Raw genomic sequence first — 21,269 nt, forward strand, 5'->3', positions numbered from 1 at the left:
TCATAATACTTAGTGCCAGAATGGACCATCATGATCATCTACTCTGGCCTCCTGTCTAACATGGGCCATAGAATTTCCCCTAATTACTCCTACATCTAACCTAAAAATTCTGGCTGAGCTAAAATGTATCTTTCAGAAACAAATATCCAGTCTTGTTTTAAAGACTCCAAGTGATGGGGAATCCACCACATCCTGTGGTAAATTGTTCCAATGGTTAACTACCCTCACTGTTTAAAAAAAATGCCTTATATCTATCCTGAAGTTATGTAGCTTCAGCTTTCAACTATTGCATCTTCTTATTCCTCTGTCTGCTAAATTAAAGAGCCCTCATATATCAGAAATCTTCTCCCCATAAAGACCTTGTAGACCATGATCACATCACCTCTGAGTCTTTTCTTTGATAATCTAAATAGATTGAGCTTCCTAAATCTTTCACTGTAAAGACAGGTTTTCCAGACTTCAAATCATTCCTGTAGCTCTTTTCTGAACCCTTTCTAATTTTTCAACTTCTTTTTTGAAATGCAAACACAACAACTAGACACAATAGTCTAGGAATGGTTTTACTTGTGCTTTTTACAGCAGTAATACCACCGCACTGCTCTTACTCAATATTTTCCTGTTTATACTTTCAATGATCACAGTAGCTTTCTTAGCCACCATATCACACTGGGAGTTCACATTCAATCAGTTATCCTCCTGACCACTAAGTCCTTTCCAGAGTCATTCCTTTCCAGGATATAATTCCAACCAGATCATTTGACCAAGATGCATTTTAATACAACCCAAGTGCAAGGCCATACATCTAGAAACTGTAGGTCACATTTACATACTTCAACATTTTGTAAATTTGCTCCCTTTACACAGAAGTTTTCTGATCTTTAACACAGGCAGATTCAATCAGGAAAAAAACTTTTTGCAAGAAATATCATGTCCACTAATGTGGCACAGCCTTTCTGGAGCAGGCTGTTTTTATAGTGGCGTAAGCTTTTTGCTAGTGTCAGTTGTGAGTCCACATTACCCTGTGTAATTATGTTTGTGCTCACGGTTTAATCAATTTATTTGTGTCTTGCTCCATTATTTATGTTTATTCAAAGCTAACTAAAAAGAAATATTAAGAGGCAGCTATTTCCCAACCACACCTATCAGGGCTACCGATGTCGTTTGAAAAAGGGACAGGATCTCCTTTTTGGGTCTCTTCAGCATTGTACAACCAAACCCACTGACACCTTCATGAGAGACAGGGATGTCTTCTGGGCATTTGCTCCACTTGGGCTCACCGGGTTCCCAATAATAAATTGTTTTATAACATTGGGTTAAATTTTCCCCACCCAAGACGTAGATCCTCTTTTCCCAACGGACCACTGCAGCATTAGCAATCCCCTTTGGCAGTTTTGGAACAATCACCGCCTCATTCATGCTGCCATCACCAGAGATAAAGAAACACTTTCTAGTGCAGTGACGGTTTTCTGGTATGAGACCACCCTCAACCCACTCTCTGGTTCTCTTTTCAGCATACCCACCTATAACGTATATCCCATTATTCATGGCAACCGCACCCGCTGAAAAGAACCCTTTGTTCAGAGACACCTGAGTCCACGTGTCCGCGCTAACTTCATAGATCAGAAGCCCTCTATGAAATTGCCAAGAGCCAGTCAGGCCTGTTGCTCCCCCTAGTAAGTATAGTTTCTTCTTGAGCACTACGGAGGCAGAACGGCTCAGAGCAAAAGGCATCCTAGATATGGGAGTCCATATCTGCTCTGCTATGTCAAAGCATTCTGCAGAATTGAGGAACTCATGAAACCCACGCCAGCCTCCCATAGCATACAGCCTCTGGTTACAGATTAGGAATCCATGTGTAGCACGGGGCACGGACATTGAAGGGAGCTGTGTCCACTGGCCTTTAAAAGAGTTGAACTCATACAAAGCATCTGAATAAGAATTCCTGCAGATGCCTCCAGATACATAGAGCTTGTCTCCAAGCGCCACACAGGCTGGATGTGTCAAAGATTTCAAGCCTGGAAGCTTTTCCCACTTTTCTGCATGAGGATCGTAAGAGCCCATCAGAAAATCTTCATTCTCCAGCTCTTGGTCCTCCCACATCTGTGAATCTACACACACTATCAGTTCATCAGACATGCCCTGTCTGAGTCCCCCGCTCTCGAGCAACCTCTCTTCACTGTCCAACTGCTTCCAGTGAAGCTGAACATCCCCATACCGTTCTGAATCCAGCTGCACCTCCACAAGCTCTCTATCTGTCAGGAGGGGCAGCCGGACACACCTCATCAGCTCATTGAGGAGGGAGCGGCCTGTGGTGGGTTGAAACTGTATCCAGCGACGCACAGCCTGGTACACTTCTAACTCAGAAGCAACTGCAAGGCCATCTGAAGACAGGATGGTGATTAAACTGCTGACGTCCAGACTCAAGAAGTCGTCATCCTCACAGAACCTTCCAAAGTTTAGGGTGATGAGCTGCATGGTAGCATAAAGGAGAGCTTGGTGGTTGTAAGCCTGAGCCAGTCTGTACAGCCCAATGCAGTTCTGTATGGAAATGGTCTTCAAAAGAAACCTGGGAGGAACAAAGGAAATAATCACTGGGAATGCATCAGCGATTGTTATCACCCCAGGACAGGTTGTCAGCAGGGTTTGAACCCAGAGACCTCAGCACCAAAGAACAGACTTCTCCTACTTGAGTTTAAAGAGGAGGACCTCCATTAGCTCATAGACTTTAAGGTCAGAAGGACCATCATGGTCATCTAATCTGACCTCTTGCACATTGCAGGCCACAGAACCTCGCCCACCCACTCCTCTAATAGACCCCTAACCCTCTGGCTGAGTTGCTCAAATCATGGTTTAAAGACGTCAAGTTAGAGAGAATTCACCATTTGCACTAGTTTAAACCTTCAAGGGACCCGTACCCCATGCTAAAGAGGAAGGTGAAAAAACCCCCAGGGTCTCTCCCAACCTGACCTGGGAGGAAATTCCTTCCCAACCCCAAATAGGGTGACCACTTAGACCCTGAGCATGACAATATTAGTAATAGGTGTTACCCTCTATGTAGACTAGCCACTTGAGGGGGCCACAAGACACAATTTACAAGCAAACTACATGAGAAAACCTTCTCCTGAGTTTGACACCCCAACATTAGGGTGGCAACCTTGCTTTTATGGCTATTCAGCTGTAACTGAGTTCGTGAATTTCTTTCAGGCGAAAGGCTCCAGAATGGCAGCTCAAAAGCACAAGTACACAAAGACCCCATGCTGGCCCCCACACAAACTCCTCTCACCACAAACTCTTGCACACTTAGACCACATTTGGGGGGTGACAGGGATGTCTTCATGGCCTGTTAGAACCTCGCCTACTTAGATTGCATCGATTTTTAAGGACAGAAAGGGCCAGTGTAATCAAGTACTCTTGTGTGTCCCAAAATGGGGGGCACCCGTGGAGGACTAGCTAGGGATGGGAACAAGCCCCTTACTCACTCTCCAGTGTCAACTTCACTTTTTTTTAAAAAAAAGTTGATGTTATGGTTATGAAGACAACTTTCAAAACATGACCCAGGCATGTGTAACTGATACCCGAGTTATAATGTCCTCTGCAGGTGTGAGCCACCACTTCCATTTCACTGGCAGTTAATTCATGTGTCAACGATGATACTTTAATGTCAACATTGTTAACTAGTTCATTGCTCATCAAAGCAACTGAGAAAGGTGAAGAAGAATCAGATTGTGAAGCTCTGCACAATCTGTGGGACTGCTCAGTTTTGTGTCAGACACGAGGCCAGGGAGCAGGAACAGGGCAATAACATTTGAGACATTTTAAAATACAATTTCATTTCGTTTAATTAAAATTCGGTTGACCTACCTGTAACACAATAGGTCAGAGTTGCAGAGAGGCATGATGGTTTCATTTTCCCAAAGGGAGCAGGGGGAGGACTCAGCTTTCCAACAGTTTGAGAAACTCTGGTTTAGTCTGACCTCCTGCATAGTACAGGTCATAGAATTTCACCCAGTGATTCCGGCATCAAGCCTCTAACTGCTGGTTGGAATAGAGTGGGTCTTTTTGAAAGATGTCCAATCTCCATTTAAAGTCTCTGGGAAAGTCACCAAATCCCTTGCTAAATTCTGCCAATGCTTAATTACTCTCACTGTTAAACATTTGCATAGTATTTCCTGTTTCAACTTTGCTGACTTCAACTTTCAGGCACTAGATTTGCCACATTAAAGAGCCTTCAATTATCTGATATTTTGTTGTGTGGGTACTTCTAGACTGGAATCAAGTCACCTCTCAATCCGCTTCTGGATAAACTAGATTGAGGTCTAGATCTACAAAGGTACTTAGGTACTCTGGGGTTTAGGTACCTAAGCTCTGGTTCACTCTACAGACCCATATTATTATATTATTGAAAAATCCACACCCTGAGTGACATAAGTTACACCAACCATAGGCACCGACTCATGAGTGCTCCAGCCCTGGAGCACCCACGGGGAAAAATTGGTGGGTGCTCTGCACCCACTGGCAGTCAAGTGCCCCGCCCCAGCTCACTTCTTCTCTGCCGCCTCCCCTGAGCGCGCCACAACCCCACTTCTCCCAGCGCTTGCCGCTGTGAAACAGCTGTTTTGCGGCATAACAAGCTGTGGGAGGGAGGGGGAGAAGCAGGAATGCGGTGCGCTCCTGGGAAGAGACGGGGCTGGGGTGGGGATTTGGGGAAGGAGTCCAGTAGGGGCAGGGAGGGGGAGGAGTTGGGGCAGGGACTTTGGAGAAGGGGTTGGAATCAGGGTGGGGCAGGGGTGGAGTTGGGGCAGAGGGGTGCCAGGAGAAGTTGGTGCCTATGATACCAACTCACCCCCTCCCTCGATTTTGCATGGGACCCCAGCCTCTGAGCATGCCTGCCAGATCAGCAGAGCTTCTCCCATCAACATAGCTACCACCTCTAGCAGAGGTGGATTAACCATGCTGATGGGAGGGCTCTCGCCCATCGGTATAGAGCGTCTTCATTAAAGCACTACAGCCGTGCATCTACATCAGTGCAGCTGTGCCAATGCAGAGATTTAAGTGTAGACTTGTCCAGTTTTAGGCTCCACTGATGTCCTCAAAACCCTGGCTTGGCTACTGCCTAAGCCCATAGGCACCTAAACTCTCTTGATCCCTAAATTTTTGCTGTAAAAGTTCCCATGACACCGAAGTTTCTGCCTCTGGACATGTGCACTGCTGTCTCACTCTCAGTGTCCGGAAGCCAATCTCCCTGCTAAGCCACAGGGTGATCCACAAACCGGGGACTGGCAAGCAGAGGAGCAGCGATAGTGCTTGCAGGGCCTGATCTGGCAGGCATGCTCAGAGGCTGGGGTCCCAGGCAAAATCTGGCTGGAGGAGCAGGTAGTGCCCAACTTATAACCCGGTGGTCAGAGCACTCACTTAGGCCAGGGTTCAGTCCCCCCTCTGTCTGAGGGGAGAAAGGGTTTGAACCAGGTCTTCCAAAGATCTCAGGCAAGTGCTAATGTGAGACGCCCTCAATCTCTTTTGTTGAAGCTGTTCCACTTTGGATTAAATCATGAAAGATTCATTGGGCCAGAGAGCGACGTTAGGTGAGACTGACTCTACAGCTTGGTGACTTGCAAAGGATAGAAGTCAGGCTAACTGGTCTATAGGTATCCAAGTCATCCAAGTCTGCTGAGACTGCTAACTTTGAGATCGCCTGATGAAAGGCTGTATATAAGAGGAAAGTATTATCATTATGGTGATTTCATCATCTTTCCCTTGAAAATCAGGCTGACACCCACAGCTCATTTTATTCAGAATCGCTATTTACATAGTTATGACATTTCATCACAATTGCCCAGGGCTGAATTTGAACAGGCATTTTACCCTGTGAAAGTTTCTTGGATCATGTTACAAATAGTCTAAACCACCCCGAGTGTGATGAGCTGAGTTTTAAATTAATTGTATTGATGCTTGTTTTTACCTGCATCTTAATATACAATTAACACACACATACACACATTTATTTCATTCTAAAGCACACTCCTAAGACCACAGGTCCTTTCATGTTACCTGCAGCAGATCTCCACTAGGGGGAGGATCTGTAGCTTGCTGGCTGCTGCAAACAGATCTGGGGCTGTCTCTAGACTAAGTGATAGCTCTTCTGTGTAGATATATTTTAATATGCTTTGGAGGATGGAAGGAGCCATATCCTGCAGCACAACTTCTCCACCCTGGGATTCTTTGCAGGAGCTTGTGAAAATATCCTTAAAGTAAGGACTGACAGCTGCTAGCAGTACTCTGCAGGAAGAGAGGAAACAAAAGTTCCAAACAATAAAACCTGTGTTTACGGGTGTTTCTCACTGTGTACATTAAATAACTCCTTTTTAAAACAAAAACTGGAAAAACATCTATTATGTGTAATCATAAAGTTGGGAATATTCAGCAAGCAAGATTTGAACCCAGGATCTTTAAATCCCAAGCACAGAGCTCTACCACTTAAGCTAAAATGTGAACTATTAGCTAAGATGTAGACCAGCTGCTGAGGGTAGGTCAGAACATACATTTTGACAAGGAGCTAAAAAACTATTTTCTAGACACCAGTAGAATACTGGGTATCAGAGTCCCTACATTATTTCCCTGACTTTAGGAGCAAAGTATTGTCTAGTGATTAAAGTAGTGGTTACAGACAGGTACATAGAATTGGCATCTTCATAGTCAGAAGGTCTGTTACAGTAGAGACCTGGTATCTATTCTTAATTCTGCCAGAACCATGGAGAGAATAACCTTGCCTCTCTACTAGGATTGATGGGTATGGGGCCATGATCAAAAGTAAGTCCACAAAAATATAAACAACAGTGAGTGGAAAAAGTAAGATTAGACCCTATGATTTCCAGCCCAAAACACCATTCCATACACACTCCCTGATCAAAGAGTCAGTCTCTTTCCTACTTGTGAAATATTACCCTTCTTGGCAGCACTGTACAACAAGGGAGGTCAATTCACATGAAACGCAGAACATCCTGCAAAATCAAATGCACTGGAAATGTCCAAAAGGAACAACCTAGGAGTTGCAGGAAATTGTGTTGGTGATTCTCTGCGGTCTGATCTTCCTTTAGAACATAAGAATGTCCATACTGAGCCAGATCAATGGTTCACTTAGCCCAGTTTACTGTCACTGAGAGTGGCTAGTGCCAGATGCTTCTGGCAGTTGGGGGTATAGGGACACCTGGAGCATGGAGTTGTGTCCCTGACAGTCTTGGCTAATTAATGTCCATTGATCATAGAATCATAGAATATCAGGACTGGAAGGGACCTCAGGAGGTCATCTAGTCCAAACCCCTGCTCAGAGCAGGACCAGTTCCCAACTAAATCATCCCAGCCAGGGCTTTGTCAAGACTGACCTTAAAAATCTCTAAGGAAGGAGATTCCACCGCCTCCCCAGGTAACCCATTCCAGTGCTTCACCACCCTACTAGTGAAAAATTTTTTCCTAATATCCAGCCTAAACCTCCCCCACTGCAACTTGAGACCATTACACCTTGTTCTGCCATCTGGTACCACTGAGAACAGTCTAGATCCATCCTCTTTGGAACCTTCTTTCAGGTAGTTGAAAGCAGCTATCAAATCCCCCCTCGTTCTTTTCTTCTACAGACTAAACAATCACAGTTCCCTCAGCCTCTCCTCATAAGTCATGTGCTCCAGCCCCCTAATCATTTTTGTTGCCCTCCGCTGGACTCTTTACAATTTTTCCACATCCTTCTTGTAGTGTGAGGCCCAAAACTGGACACAGTACTTCAGATGAGGCCTCACCAATGTTGAATAGAGGGGAATGATCATGTCCCTCGATCTGCTGGCAATGCTGGCAACTACTTATACAGCCCAAAATGCCGTTAGCCTTCTTGGCAACAAAGGCACACTGTTGACTCATATCCAGCTTCTCACTGTAACCCCTAGGTCCTTTTCTGCAGAACTGCTTCCTAGCCATTCGGTCCCTAGTCTGTAGCAGTGCATGGGATTCTTCCGTCCTAAGTGCAGGACTCTGCACTTGTCCTTGTTGATCTGCACTTGTCCTTGTTGATGGATCTATCTCCTCCACAAAGTTCAATTTCATGAAGTTCAATATCAATTTTGAACCAAATTATACTTTTGGCCTTCATAACATCCCATGGCAACAAGTTTCTGATAGACCATGTGTTTTGTGAAGAAGTATTTCCTTTTGTTTGTTTAAACACGCTGTCTATTAATTTTATCAGGTGACCCCAAGTTCTTCTGTTATTTAAAGGGATAAATAAAACTTCCTTATTCACATTCTCCACACCATTCATGATTTTTTAGACTTCTATCAAGTCATCTCTTTTCTAAACTAAACAGTCCAAGTCTTTTTAATCTCACATCTTATGGAAGCTGTTCCATCCCCCTTCTCTGTGTCTTTTCCAATTCTAATATATCTTTTTTTCAGATTGGGTGACCAGAAATGCACCAGTATTCAAGGTTTGGGCGCACCAAGGATTTATGTAGTGACATTATGGTATTTTCTGTTTTATTACCTATCCCTTTCCTAATGATTCCTAACATTCTGGTTAGCTTTTTTGATTGCCACTGCACATTGAGTAGGTGTATTCAGAGAACTATCCACAATGACTCCAAGATCTCTTTCTTGACAAGTAACAGATAATTCAGTCCATATCATTTTGTATGTATAGTTGGGCTGATGTTTTCCAACGTGCATTACTGTGCGTTTATCAACATTGAATTTCATCTGCCATTTTGTCACCCAGTCCCTTTGTAATTCTTTACAGTCAGCTTTGGACTTATCTTCAGTAATTTTGCATCATCTGCAAAATTTGCCACCTCACTGGTCATCCCTTTTCCAGATCATAGAATCATAGGAATGGAAGGGAACTCGAGAGGTCATCTAGTCCAGTCCCCTGCACTCATGGCAGGACTAAGTATTATCTAGACCATCCCTGACAGGTGTTTGTCTAACCTGTTCTTAAAGATTACACAACCTCCCTAGGCAATTTATTCCAGTTCCACACCCTAATTCCATTCTATACCATAATCATTTTTGTTGCCCTTTTCTGAACCTTTTCCAATTCCAATAAATCTTTTTTGAGATGGGGCGACAACATCTGCACTCAGAATTCAAGATGTGGGCGTATCATGGATTTATATAGAGGCAATATGATATTTTCTGTCTTATCATCTATCCCTGTCCTAATGATTCCCAACATTCTGTTGGCTTTTTTGACTGCCGCTGCACATTAAGTGGATGTTTCCAGAGAACTATGACTCCAAGATCTCTTTCTGGAGTGGTAACAGCTAACTAGACCCCATAATTTTGTATGTATAGTTGGGATGATGTTTTCCAATGTGCATTACTTTGCATTTATCAACAATGAATTTCATCTGCCATTTTATTGCCCACTCACCCAGTTTTGTGAGATCCTTTTGTAGCTCTTCGCAGTCTGCCTGGGACTTAGCTATCTTGAGTAGTTTTGTATCATCTGCAAATATTGCCACCTCACTGTTTACCCTTTTTTCCAGATCGTTTATGAATATGTTGAATAGCACTGGTCCCAGTATAGACACCTGGGGGATACCACTATTTATACAAAAGGATGGATGCTGAACACTGTGGCTAGACCTACAGTTCAGGAGTGCTGGGCAGAGTTACAGTTCAGCAGTAAATCTTAGTGCTTCTGGTCATCTTCAGTGCCAGTAAATTTTCCCCAACAAACCCCTCTGATGCCCATCTTCTGCCGCTCTCTGCAAACCCACTGACTATGACAACCTCCCCATTCCATCCTTATTCCCAGTGCAAGGTCATAAACCCAAGTATTCACAGCCCCATACGGCTCTGGGAAACAGTGATACTGAGTCAGGTCCGGTTTGTCCTTTTCAGATGATTCCTTCCTGGCATGGTGCTCCTCCGGGCTCCTGTCCTGGGACATCCCTGGCTGGATGCTCTGTCCCTCCCACACTACGGATGGCTTTCGCTGCATTGTTATGTGTGGGCCTCCTCATCTGGAGCTACAAGCACACACACCAGCACTTCCTCTCAGGGCCTCAGGGCAAGGTTTTAAAGGAGCCATGCGCTCTAAACTCCAAGCAGTAATGCCTGTTATGCCACAAAGAAAAGATCCCATATGTTTGACTGCTAAGGACAAGTAGGCACAGAAAGGGACTCTTCAGCCCACGGGTAATCTTATGCCCTCTTTCTCTGCAAGGGAGATCACACTACCGTTCATCACTGCAGCACAATATAGAGCTTTTAATTTTCTTTCTTTATTAAATTTTCTATTCTCTTGGATATGAAATCAGTATGCTGAGGATTTCAAAGAATGACTGAGCACTGGAAACAATAGCCCTATAGACGAACTCCTTACTTTAATGCAGCTAAATCAGTAGTTGTGATGTCACTTGTAGTAGTGTGCACACTGGACATTGCCTGGGGCAGAAACCTGGTGCTCAGGATTTGCAAGGTAACTGCAACTTTTCAGAGCAGAAAACTACAGCAGATTGAGTTTCACAGGCTGCAAATGTGGAAATATCATTTACCATATGGATATGGGTACTTAGTATCTGATAATACACATTCATGTTCCATAGTACCTTTCATAGCTAAATCCCTAGCTGAGTAGATATAGAAATAACAACAGAGGGAGAGAGAGAAATCAATTGACCAAGGGGGGGCTTTCAGTAGAATTTGGAAAGAGGATGGAATGCTGATGACACCTCCTGTGGAATTTTACAGAGGATGTTCAGCTTCCTATAGCAGCTCTGAACTATTCTAAAGAATTTAATAGATAATTGTATGCCTGCTACATTGTGTAGGATGGTTCCAAAAATGTACAGGCAAGGGCTAATTTTCTATTAAATCCTAGCGATTTTTAGAGTAATTTGTAGAGAATCCTATTCGGTGACAGATCCTCAGTCAGTATAAATTATCATAACTCCACCTCTCAGTGGTGCCAATTTACGACAGATTAGGACGCGTCCCATAGCTTTAATCCTGTTGGCTACAGTCCTATTACATTCTGTAGAGACATAGAAGGAAGCTGTTCTAGACTGCAGAGGAGAAGGGTCTCACAGCAGTGACAAGACTTGGAAGCGTAAAGGGGCAATAAAGCTAGTGTATCTAGCAAAGGGCAATATCCCTGCATAGGAGATTCTCCTGGTTGAAGACCTTGAAGTTACTTATGTTCTTCCCCAGGGTGCTGGTCTCCTCCCTGTGAGGGGCAGCCTTAGATCTGTCTATTCAAGCTGCCCATATTGTCCAGGTGCCTATCACCATGGTATGAGCAAGGCTCATTCATAAGAGGCCGGTCACACTTCCTCCAAGCATCTCCGTGTTGGCAATGGGAGGATCCCAACAGCTGTGATGGGGAAGATGGAGCAGCCTGTATCATTGCTGTGATCAGTGCTGATATGCTAACCCAGGGGTCAGCAACTTTTCAGAAGTGGTGTGCCAAGTCTTCATTTATTCACTCTAATTTAAGGTTTTGTGTGCCAGTCATACATTTTAACGTTTTTAGAAGGTCTCTTTCTATAAGTCTATAATATATAACTAAACTATTGTTGTATGTAAAGTAAATAAAGTTTTTAAAATGTTTAAGAACTTCATTTAAAATTAAATTAAAATGCAGAGCCCCTCAGACCAGTGGCCAGGACCCAGGCAGTGTGAGTGCCACTGAAAATCAGCTCGTGTGCCGCCTTCGGCACCCATGCCTTAGGTTGCCTACCCCTGTTCTAACCCCATCTCTTAAAGTCATCTCTAACTAATATCTTCCTTTGCAAAGTATTTTCCATGCAAAATTATGCAATATCAGATCTCCTGCTTATAACTTGGGAAAAGATGGTTGTAAAACTGGGTGGAAGTTTACTTGTTTGGGAGAAAAGCCAGTAATTGAAAGAGATGTATGAAGTGATGTAGGGTCTTAAGGCCAAGAGAGGGTGATACAATTTTCATTTGGTATTTCATTGCTATGTAGGATTTTCCTATGTCAGTTTGCTTTATCCTCTCATCTCAGCAGCCTTTGTTGCTCCCTTGATAACACAGACTATAGAGCTCTGCTCTCCAGCATAAGCTGAGGACAGCAGATAGATAAACAGAAACCCACCTATGGCAGGAGAATTTCCTTCCTTCACACACTAACGTGGCATCACAGAGCAACTGGTGCTGGTACAGCTGCTTTAGACCTGTATGAGTTGGGAAGACAATGCCAAGGCTGCTGTTATACACCACAAGAAAACTTCTTGAAGGAAAGAAGTGAGAGCTCATTCTAAAGAGAATATCTATCTATCTAATCTCTGGAAATCTGTATGGATGATGGGATGGCTGCAGAAGGAGAGTAAAGGATGTGATCACTTGATGACTGTTTGGTGGCTTATGTCTCTGCAATGAAGGCGAGCACCAAAAGGGTGATGGAGAGTTAACTCCCCTTTCGCCTTTAACCAGTACTAAGTTTACTTCAAAAACTAAAGTTGTTTCCATCTCTGCCATTTTCTGGACGGCAGAGACAGCCCTAGGCATTCACCTTCTCTGGAGGCTCCCACAGGCTGGCCCAGAAGATTACACATACACATGAGGATCAGCAAACCTACCTTTGCTTAGCTCCAGTGACTTTGGCAGCTCCTGTTTCTCCCCTTTTTGACTGGAACTCATGATAGGCAGAATGAAGAATGCTGTAGAGAAGGAAATCCTGACTGAAAAGAGAACTAGCTTCTCAACAGAGTGTGTGCACACACACACATGACTAAATACTAAAACTCTGGTATATAAAATCATGGTAGAGGGATGGCAGAAATTTCATTTTCTGGTCCCCACACATGTTGTAGTTTGGTTATGGAGCAGCAATGGCCAACTCCCCTCCCCCCTCATTCCCCACTCAGAGATTACTGCTGTATCTGGGCTCAGTAAAGGCAGGTTAGGAATGGAGGAGAAGGTGGACTCTGAACTTCCTGGGGCATTGCAGAAATCCTGCCCCCTTTCCTTTTCCCAGATGCATATATTTATTCTCTGAGTCACCAGCCCTCCCCATGCACTGCATGGACCCTCACTCTAGCTGAGACAAGTTGGATACAGTTCCCTACGGAGTCTGTTAATGTTTCTCTTAGGCTGGTTGGAGAGGGAGGGATGTGCTCATTCCAGAGTTGTGTGAACTTCTTTATCTGCCCTTAATTTCCTATGTTTGTGGCTTTAACATCACTCCTGAAGAGAACACCCTCCTTGAGGAGCATGGGAAAGAGACTGGTAGGACACTGAACAAATACGCTTGTTTCTACCATGATTCCAGGTTTCCCCACTCCACCACAGCCACCACTTCAAACAGATCCCCTCTTCAAAGCCATTTGATTAGATGCATCCCCTTTATATTCATACCTCATAACAGCCTACGATTTTGAGAAATGTCACCCATTTCACTGACAAAGTTTGCAAGTTCCCCATGTTCCACACAAATGGTGTGTCTTCTCACTTGTATTGTGTAAAAGCAGCGAAGAGTCCTGTGGCACCTTATAGACTAACAGACGTTTTGGAGCATGAGCTTTCATGGGTGAATACCCACTTCGTTGGTTGCATCCGACGAAGTGGGTATTCACCCACGAAAGCTCATGCTGCAAAACGTCTGTTAGTCTATAAGGTGCCACAGGACTCTTCGCTGCTTTTACAGATCCAGACTAACATGGCTACCCCTCTGATACTTGACTTGTATTGTGGTAAATTCTTTACATCAGAAAGAAGGAATCGTGAGACTAGGGTTAGAGACAGAATTGTTTACATTAAGGGAAGGAACCCCAGAGCATTTTGTTTCCTGCATGAATTATTATGATGTCCCTCATTTTGGATCACAAAAAAAAGTTAACCAAGGCCTGCAGGACATCACTCTGTTGAAACTGGGACCATCTTTGGGGGTGAAATTGCAGCCGAGAGCAATAGCCCCATCACACAAACACAAAACCTTCCATTTCCCTCAGACACACCTACCTGACTTGTCTATCTTCTTGGTAGCCCATCCTACACAAGCCAACAACATGTGCCTGCGCCACATACACCATCCTGCTCCCCATATTCCATGCCACACTATATACTCATGTCACAAAATTCTAACAGTGAGGTTGGAGCAAGCTACCAAGGGAACTGATGGATTTTCCCTCTCTTGATATCTTCACATCAAGATTGGGTGTCTTTTCTAGAATCATCGAACCATAGAGTTAGAAGGGACCACAAGGGTCATCTAGTCTAACCCCCTGACAAGATGTAGGCTTTGTTGTGTCTAAAACATCCAAGATAGGTGGCTATCCAGCCTCCTTTTGAAAACCTCCAATGAAGGCACTTCCACAACCTCCTTAGGCATCTGTTCCACTGTCCTGCTGTTCTTACAGTTAGGAACAGTAGGACAATATAGGACAACAGTAGGATTTCTGCTTGAGTAAAGCATATCTTCCTAGGCAGGAATAGACTGCCTTGGAATCATAGAATATCAGGGTTGGAAGGGACCTCAGGAGGTCATCTAGTCCAACCCCCTGCTCAAAGTAGGACCAATCCCCAACTAAATCATCCCAGGCAGGGCTTTATCAAGACTGACCTTAAAAACCTCTAAGGAAGGAGATTCCACCCCATCCCTAGGTAACACATTCCAGTGCTTCACCACCCTCCTAGTGAAGATATGCTTTACTCAAGCACAAGTTATTGGGCTCAACACAGGGGTAACTGGGTGAACTTCTGCAGCCTGTACTATACAGGAGGTCAGACTAGATCAGGGGTCGGCAACCTTTCAGAAGTGGTGTGCCGAGTCTTCATTTATTCACTCTAATTTAAGGTTTCACATGCCAGTAATACATTAACATTTTTAGAAGGTCTCGTTCTATAAGTCTATAATATATAACTAAACTATTGTTGTACGTAAAGTAAATAAGGTTTTTAAAATGTTTAAGAAGCTTCATTTAAAATTAAATTAAAATGCTGAGCCCCCCGGACTGGTGTGTGAGTGAGTGCCACTGAAAATCAGCTCGCGTGCTGCCTTTGGCATGCGTGCCATAGGTTGCCTACCCCTAGATGATCTAACAGTCCCTTCTGGCTGTAAAATCTACAAATCTATGAATCATGCTAGTTCATACCCAGCTTGGACACTACTCAGGGCCATGGGGAGCTGCTCCCCCTCCTCCTGCATCAGTCACTTGTCCATTAATCTTTAAAAAATGTTATGAAAATGTAAACTGATTTATAAAATGTTTAGCATTATGAGATCACCATCTTCAGCCTCATTTGCATACTATGCACAGATTGGTCAGGTTGGGAGGAGTCTATGTCTGTTTTGCATATATTAGACTGGGAGTGTGTCCGCACTAGGGGAAGGTTGAAGAGAATGCAGATACACTGGAGGTGGGCCCATCAGAGGGGAGGAGACTGAAGAAGCTGCTATAGTGGGCCAGGAAGTGGAGAAATAAGTACTGCAGTTCATGGGACAGAGAGGGTGTTCCTGATCAGAAGGGAAGCAACACCCACTGAGATGTACTGGGGAGTCAGTCATTGTGAAGGTGGCTTCCTGGGAGGCAGGCTGGATGAGAACAAAGGGGGGAAATTCCATGGGGATGGAAGGAGTCCCTGGGAGAAGTTCGAGACTGAGAAGGGTGAAGAGTGTATACGTCCTGGGTGAGGTATGACCAGTAGCTCCTCTCAGACTTTGCAGGACATCAGGTACCAGACACCTGACAGCTGTTTGCCAGGATGAACATCTGCGCAGAGATCAGGAAAGTTATTTGCGTGAGGAGAAAGCCCCTAGATACTGTGTGGAATCAGCACCAGCTCTGAATATTGAAGTTCTCTAGCATAGGTACAGTCCACCTCACTGCCTCCAGCACTGTGTGTGGTACTGGGAATGTACCTTTAAGTGGCTCCACTTCCCAGACAGGAATTCTGTAGATGTTCTGCAGAAGCCCATGTTATGTGAAGCAGAGGCAGTTGGAACTGTGTCACTGAATAAAGGGGATCTCTTCCAAGCACCTTAGGCACTGACTGATCACTGAACACCAGATGGTACCAAGAATAATAGTTATTTAAAAAAATAACCGGAGAGGAAAAATGGAGCAGCTGGTAGCTCCACTAGAGCTGCAACTCTCTGGAAATATGGAAAGCTGGAAGAGATTTAAACAGAGCTTCACCCTACTCTAGCAACACCATCAGAGGACCCAACCATATCAGCTACACCAACAGGGGCTCATTCACCTGCACATCTACAAATGTGATATATGCCATCATGTGCCAGCAATGCCCCTCTGCCATGTACATTGGCCAAACCGAACAGTCTCAACGTAAAAGAATAAATGGACACAAATCAAACATCAGGAATGGTAACATACATTGTGGATACACAATAAACCCTTCTGTTTTTACGCTGGCTGAGAGTCACTGCAGTCTAGAGATCGGGGTTGCATTGCTCCCTCTGGGTGTGGAGACCCCAGAGGTCCAGAGTGGGTGGACTCCTGGAGGGGCTAACAGAGAGAGAGGCATGCTGAAGGCTGAGATGCAGTCCCAGGAGGCAATAGAGCCAGAGGGCCTAACCCCAGAGACTGAGTGCAACCCTCGAGGAGGGCTGTCACTGGTTACTCCCAGGGTCTGTACAGAGCCAAGGGAGCACGGGTCCTGTGAGTCAGTGACAATCCCTATTCATTATTTTGTCAAACCAGCTTATCTTGTACTAGAGAGGGATGTATCTGTCCTTGCTGGAATATATTTATGTAAATATCTAGTGCCTAGTACACTAGCAACAACTTTGCCAAGTTCACATACTGGACGGTGAACTTGTGAGCAGCTGCTTTAATACATGGCCTGACTTTGGTTTACAGCCTCTCGTTCAGGCCTCAGATCTTGCACCAGGCCCAGTGCTCCAGGCTCTCTCTCTACTACAGTGACTTAAGGAACAAGGTTTGGGACTGTAGGGGCCAAAGGGTCTGTATTCTGATAAGACCAGGAATCCCAGCTCCCAGCCTCAGCCCCCAAGTGCTGCACAGGAGGTGTCTGTCTGTGCCTGGGATGGGAGGATGGGGGTCCCACTGGCCTTGGGGGAGAAGCCAGCCTTTCCTTCCCCCCCCCCTCCCGTGGCAGAGCCCCCGCACAGACCTGCTGCAGTTCGGAACATTAAAGAGCTGAGGGGGCGCCGGGTGCGTACCTGGAAAGCACCTCGCATGGGAAGGTCTGCTAGCTTGACGCATCTGCAGCTACGACCTTTGCCTCTTGCCACAGCTGCAGGCTGCGATATGTGCATGCCCACAGCTGGGTAGAGCAGCAGCACCCAGAGCAGACGGGGCCAGTCGGGGCCTGTGCTCATGCTATGCATGGCTGGGAGCGGCCTGCCCTCCCCACAGGGGGGCTGGAGGCCTGTGTTCGGGGCCAAGAAATACTTGGGGCTCAGAGTAACATGGGCCTGGTCGCTCTGTGGTCAGGCAATGTGGGCTGAAGCCTGGAGAGCCATGGGCTGGGGGCAGGATGGGGCTGGGGGGCTGGGATGCAGCCCTGGATTAATTATTAAGCTAATGTCATGATTTTTGTGGGGTGAGACTCATAAGTGATGACGGTTTGGGATGGCAGTACTGTTCTCTGAAACACAACAAAGAAAGAGAAAAGGCGACACTTCGACTGTGCGCCTGTGTGGAGCTAGGAGACTCTCTGACATGGAAGGCCAAATCAAGGCTGCTCATGGCTCAAAAAGCTCTGCCATTCAGTAACTAGCTCAAAGAGAGGAGAAATTAGTCCCTGAGATTCTCTAGCCCGTGGTTATGAAAGGATTTGTCACAAGAATCCTTAGCATTCTAGGGCCTCTCTCGCTCACCTCTTTGGCTTTACAAAGAAGCAGCTTCTTCATTAAATAATTCTAAGTAAAGCAGGGGGAACAGAGCCGGGGGCAGGGGAGGGTCACCTGCGTGCCTCTCAGCAGGAGGAACAGTGCCAGGGACGAAGGGGTTCACCCACACGCACCCCACATGCAAGGGGAACTGAGCCGGGAGCGGGGGCAAGGGTCGCCCGTGCGCCTCTGAGGCAGGGGGAACAGAGCCGGGGTTGGGGGGGTCACCCACATGCCCCTCAGGCACCGGGAACAGGGCTGGGGGAGGGACGCGCACACTCCAGAGCCAGGGGCGGGATCACTTGCACTCCCTCAGGCAGGGGGGAAAGAGCCAGAGCGGGGGAGGGGGTCGCCCTCCCCCCCCTCAGGCAGGGGGAACAGAGCTGGGAACTGGGCAAGGGTCACCCACATGCACCTCAGGCGGGGGAACAGAGACAGGGGCAGGACTTTCACCGGCGCTCCCCTCAGGCCGGGGGAACCGAGCCGGCAGGTCACCCAGAGGGTCGCCTGCGCTTCCCCCAGGCAGGGGGAACTGAGCCAGTGGGGTCACCTGCGCTTCCTCCAGGCAGGGGGAACCGAGCCAGGGGGGTCATCCAGAGGGTCGCCTGTGAGCCCCTCAGGCAGGGGGAACTGAGCCAGGGGGTTGCCTGCGCTCCCCTCAGGCCGGGGGAACTGAGCCAGGGACAGTCACCCGCGCACCCTTGAGGCAGGGGCAACCGAGCCGGGGGATTTCCCATGTGCCCCTCAGGCAGGGGCAACTGTCCTGGACTCACAGATCGTGCCCACTCATGGCCCCGTGCGGCCCTTCTCGGGGGTCCACTCTCTCTCGGGGTCAGGCCCCTCCACCTCCTGGAGCCGCACCTCTCTGAGCCTTAGCACGTCTGTCTCTGCCGTGGGCCCCTCAGGGAGTCCACGTGCTCTGGACCCCCTGGGCCTCTTCACCCCCGAAGGGGATGTTGCCCCCTGTTCTCTAGACCGGAGTGACTCTCAGCCAGCATAAAACAGGAGGGTTTATTGAGAGTTGAACACAGCACAGGAAACCCTCAGGGCCTCAGGCCTGGCCTCCCACAATAACAGCACATCCCAGTCTCCCTGCATCCAGGTGGGCTCTGCCTGCTTCCCCTCTCCAGCCCAGAGCCCCCCTGCTTCCCAGCTGGGCCTCTGATATCCCCGGCCTCAAGCCCCCTCTGTCCATTGTCTTCTCTCCAGTAAACAGGGTCGTAAACAGGCAGGCCTGGGTCTCCTCTCCTCCCAGCTCTCCTCTGGCTGGAACCAGCTGGCCAGGTCACGGGGTCCTCTCTCTGCAGCCCTTTGTCCTCCCACTGGCCAGAACCGGTTGTGTCTCCTGAGCTGGGGTCCCGAGTCCCTCTCCCGTCCTCTGTAACAACAAACTCCCTCTCCCCTCACCTCGTTAAACCAGTAACATCCAGGGACATTGAGTCCCACCCCCTGTGCATGCAAACCACTGGAAAACACAGAAACCCCAAGAAAACCCCCCACTTCGTCACAGCAACCAAGCCCGGGGGCTTCCCGTGCACCCCACAGGCAGGGGGAACGGAGCCAGGGAGGGTCACCCACATGCCCTTGAGGCAGGGGCAACCAAGCCAGGGGGTTGCCCATGTGCCCCTCAGGCAGGGGGAACCGAGCAGAGGGGGTTGCCTGCGTGCCCCTGAGGGGGGGAACTGAGGCAGGGGGGTCCCTTGCACACCCCTCAGACAGGGGAAACCGAGCCGAGGGGGTTGCCTGCACGCCCTTCAGTCAGTGGGAATGGAGCTATTGGAGTCACCCATGTTCCCCTCAGGCAAGGGTAACGGAGCCAGGGGGGTCACCCACACATCCCTCAGGCAGGGGAAACAGAGCTATTGGGGTCACCCATGCACCCTTCAGGCAGAGGGAACCGAGCCAGGAGCTTGTTATCAGTACAGCCTGTGAATTTGGCTGCATAGAGATAATCATGGAATTTCTTGGTCAGAGCCCACCTTAATGCTAAGAACTCTAGTTTGTGAACTGGCTAGTTCTTTCAATGATACTGTTCTCAGTGGTAGAAGATGACAGAACAAGGAGTAATGGTCTCAAGTTGCAGAGGGGGAGGTTTAGGCTGGATATTAGGAAAAACTTTTTCACTAGTAGGGTGGTGAAGAACTGGAATGGGTTACCTAGGGAGGTAGTGGAATCTCCTTCCTTAGAGGTTTTTAAGGTCAGGCTTGGCTGGGATGATTTAGTTGGGTTTGGTCCTGCTTTGAGCAGGGGGTTGGACTAGATGACCTCCTGAGGTCCCTTCCAACCCTGAGATTCTATGATTCTATACTAGACTCTTACTAGCATAGGCAACTGGTCTCCATCCATCTGGATGTTCTTGGTAGAGGACTCCTCCAAGTCCTTCCATATTAGCATCATTGTGTAGTACATATCTTCTTTTAATATTGCCAATACTAACGCACCTGGTGCGTGCTACTTTATCTATTAACATCTGAAAAGCATTCTCACAATTCAGAGTTCACCAATCTCCAAAGGATTCACTGACTTGGTAGTAGTTGGCATCTGGATGCAGAGCCTGGCCTTTTCCTATGAGGAAATACCCCAATGGTGAGTTAATTTAAGGGTCAACAAAGGTCACTAATTCCCTCTACAAATTGCCTATAATAATTGCAGAATCCCAAGAAAAAGATGGTTACTCACCTTTGTAACTGTTGTTCTTCGAGATGTGTTGCTCATATCCATTCCAATTAGGTGTGCGCATGCCGCGTGCACGTTCGTCGGAAGATTTTTACCCTAGCAACACTTGGTGGGTCGGCTGGGCGCCCCCTGGAGTGGCGCCACTATGGCACCGGATATATACCCCTGCCGACCCATCCGCCCCTCAGTTCCTTCTTGCTGGCTACTCCGACAGTGGGGAAGGAGGGCGGGTTTGGAATGGATATGAGCAACACATCTCGAAGAACAACAGTTACAAAGGTGAGTAACCGTCTTTTCTTCTTCGAGTGCTTGCTCATATTGATTCCAATTAGGTGATTCCCAAGCCTTACCTAGGCGGTGGGGTCGGAGTGAGATGTTGCAGAGTGCAAAACTGCTGAGCCAAAGGCTGCATCATCTCTGGACTGTTGGACCAGAGCATAATGTGAAGCAAAGGTGTGGACCGAAGACCAGGTAGCTGCACGACATATCTCCTGGATAGGTACACGAGCCAGGAAGGCGGCAGATGAAGCCTGAGCCCTGGTAGAGTGTGCGGTGAGGTGGCTCAAGGGTACATGAGCCAAGTCATAACAAGTACAGATACATGCTGTTACCCATGATGAGATCCTCTGGGATGAGACAGGTAGACCCTTCATTCGGTCTGCCACTGCAACAAAGAGCTGGGGCATTTTAAGAAATGATTTTGTCTGCTCGATATAAAATGCGAGCACTCTACGGACGTCCAGGGAGTGCAATTGTCGCTCCCGTTGTGATG

General features: G+C 47.0%; 1 protein-coding gene across 1 annotated transcript in view; it reads right to left on the bottom strand.

Moving 5' to 3' along the window:
• Positions 1 to 2,120: 2,120 nt before the first annotated feature.
• The window catches only part of LOC123358862 (kelch-like protein 40), a 35,993-nt gene continuing 16,844 nt past the window's right edge, over positions 2,121 to 21,269 (bottom strand). The window contains exons 3-7 of the mRNA XM_045001017.1: positions 12,585 to 12,665; positions 12,101 to 12,179; positions 6,049 to 6,276; positions 2,279 to 2,566; positions 2,121 to 2,229 (exon numbers count right to left, since the gene is read on the bottom strand). Of these exons, the coding sequence (XP_044856952.1) occupies positions 2,121 to 2,229; positions 2,279 to 2,566; positions 6,049 to 6,276; positions 12,101 to 12,179; positions 12,585 to 12,645 (765 nt within the window). The 5' untranslated portion in view covers positions 12,646 to 12,665. The remainder of the gene's footprint in view (positions 2,230 to 2,278; positions 2,567 to 6,048; positions 6,277 to 12,100; positions 12,180 to 12,584; positions 12,666 to 21,269) is intronic.

The sequence above is a fragment of the Mauremys mutica genome, unplaced genomic scaffold (assembly GCF_020497125.1).
Source record: "Mauremys mutica isolate MM-2020 ecotype Southern unplaced genomic scaffold, ASM2049712v1 Super-Scaffold_100098, whole genome shotgun sequence".
In the NCBI taxonomy this organism is placed as follows: domain Eukaryota; kingdom Metazoa; phylum Chordata; order Testudines; family Geoemydidae; genus Mauremys; species Mauremys mutica.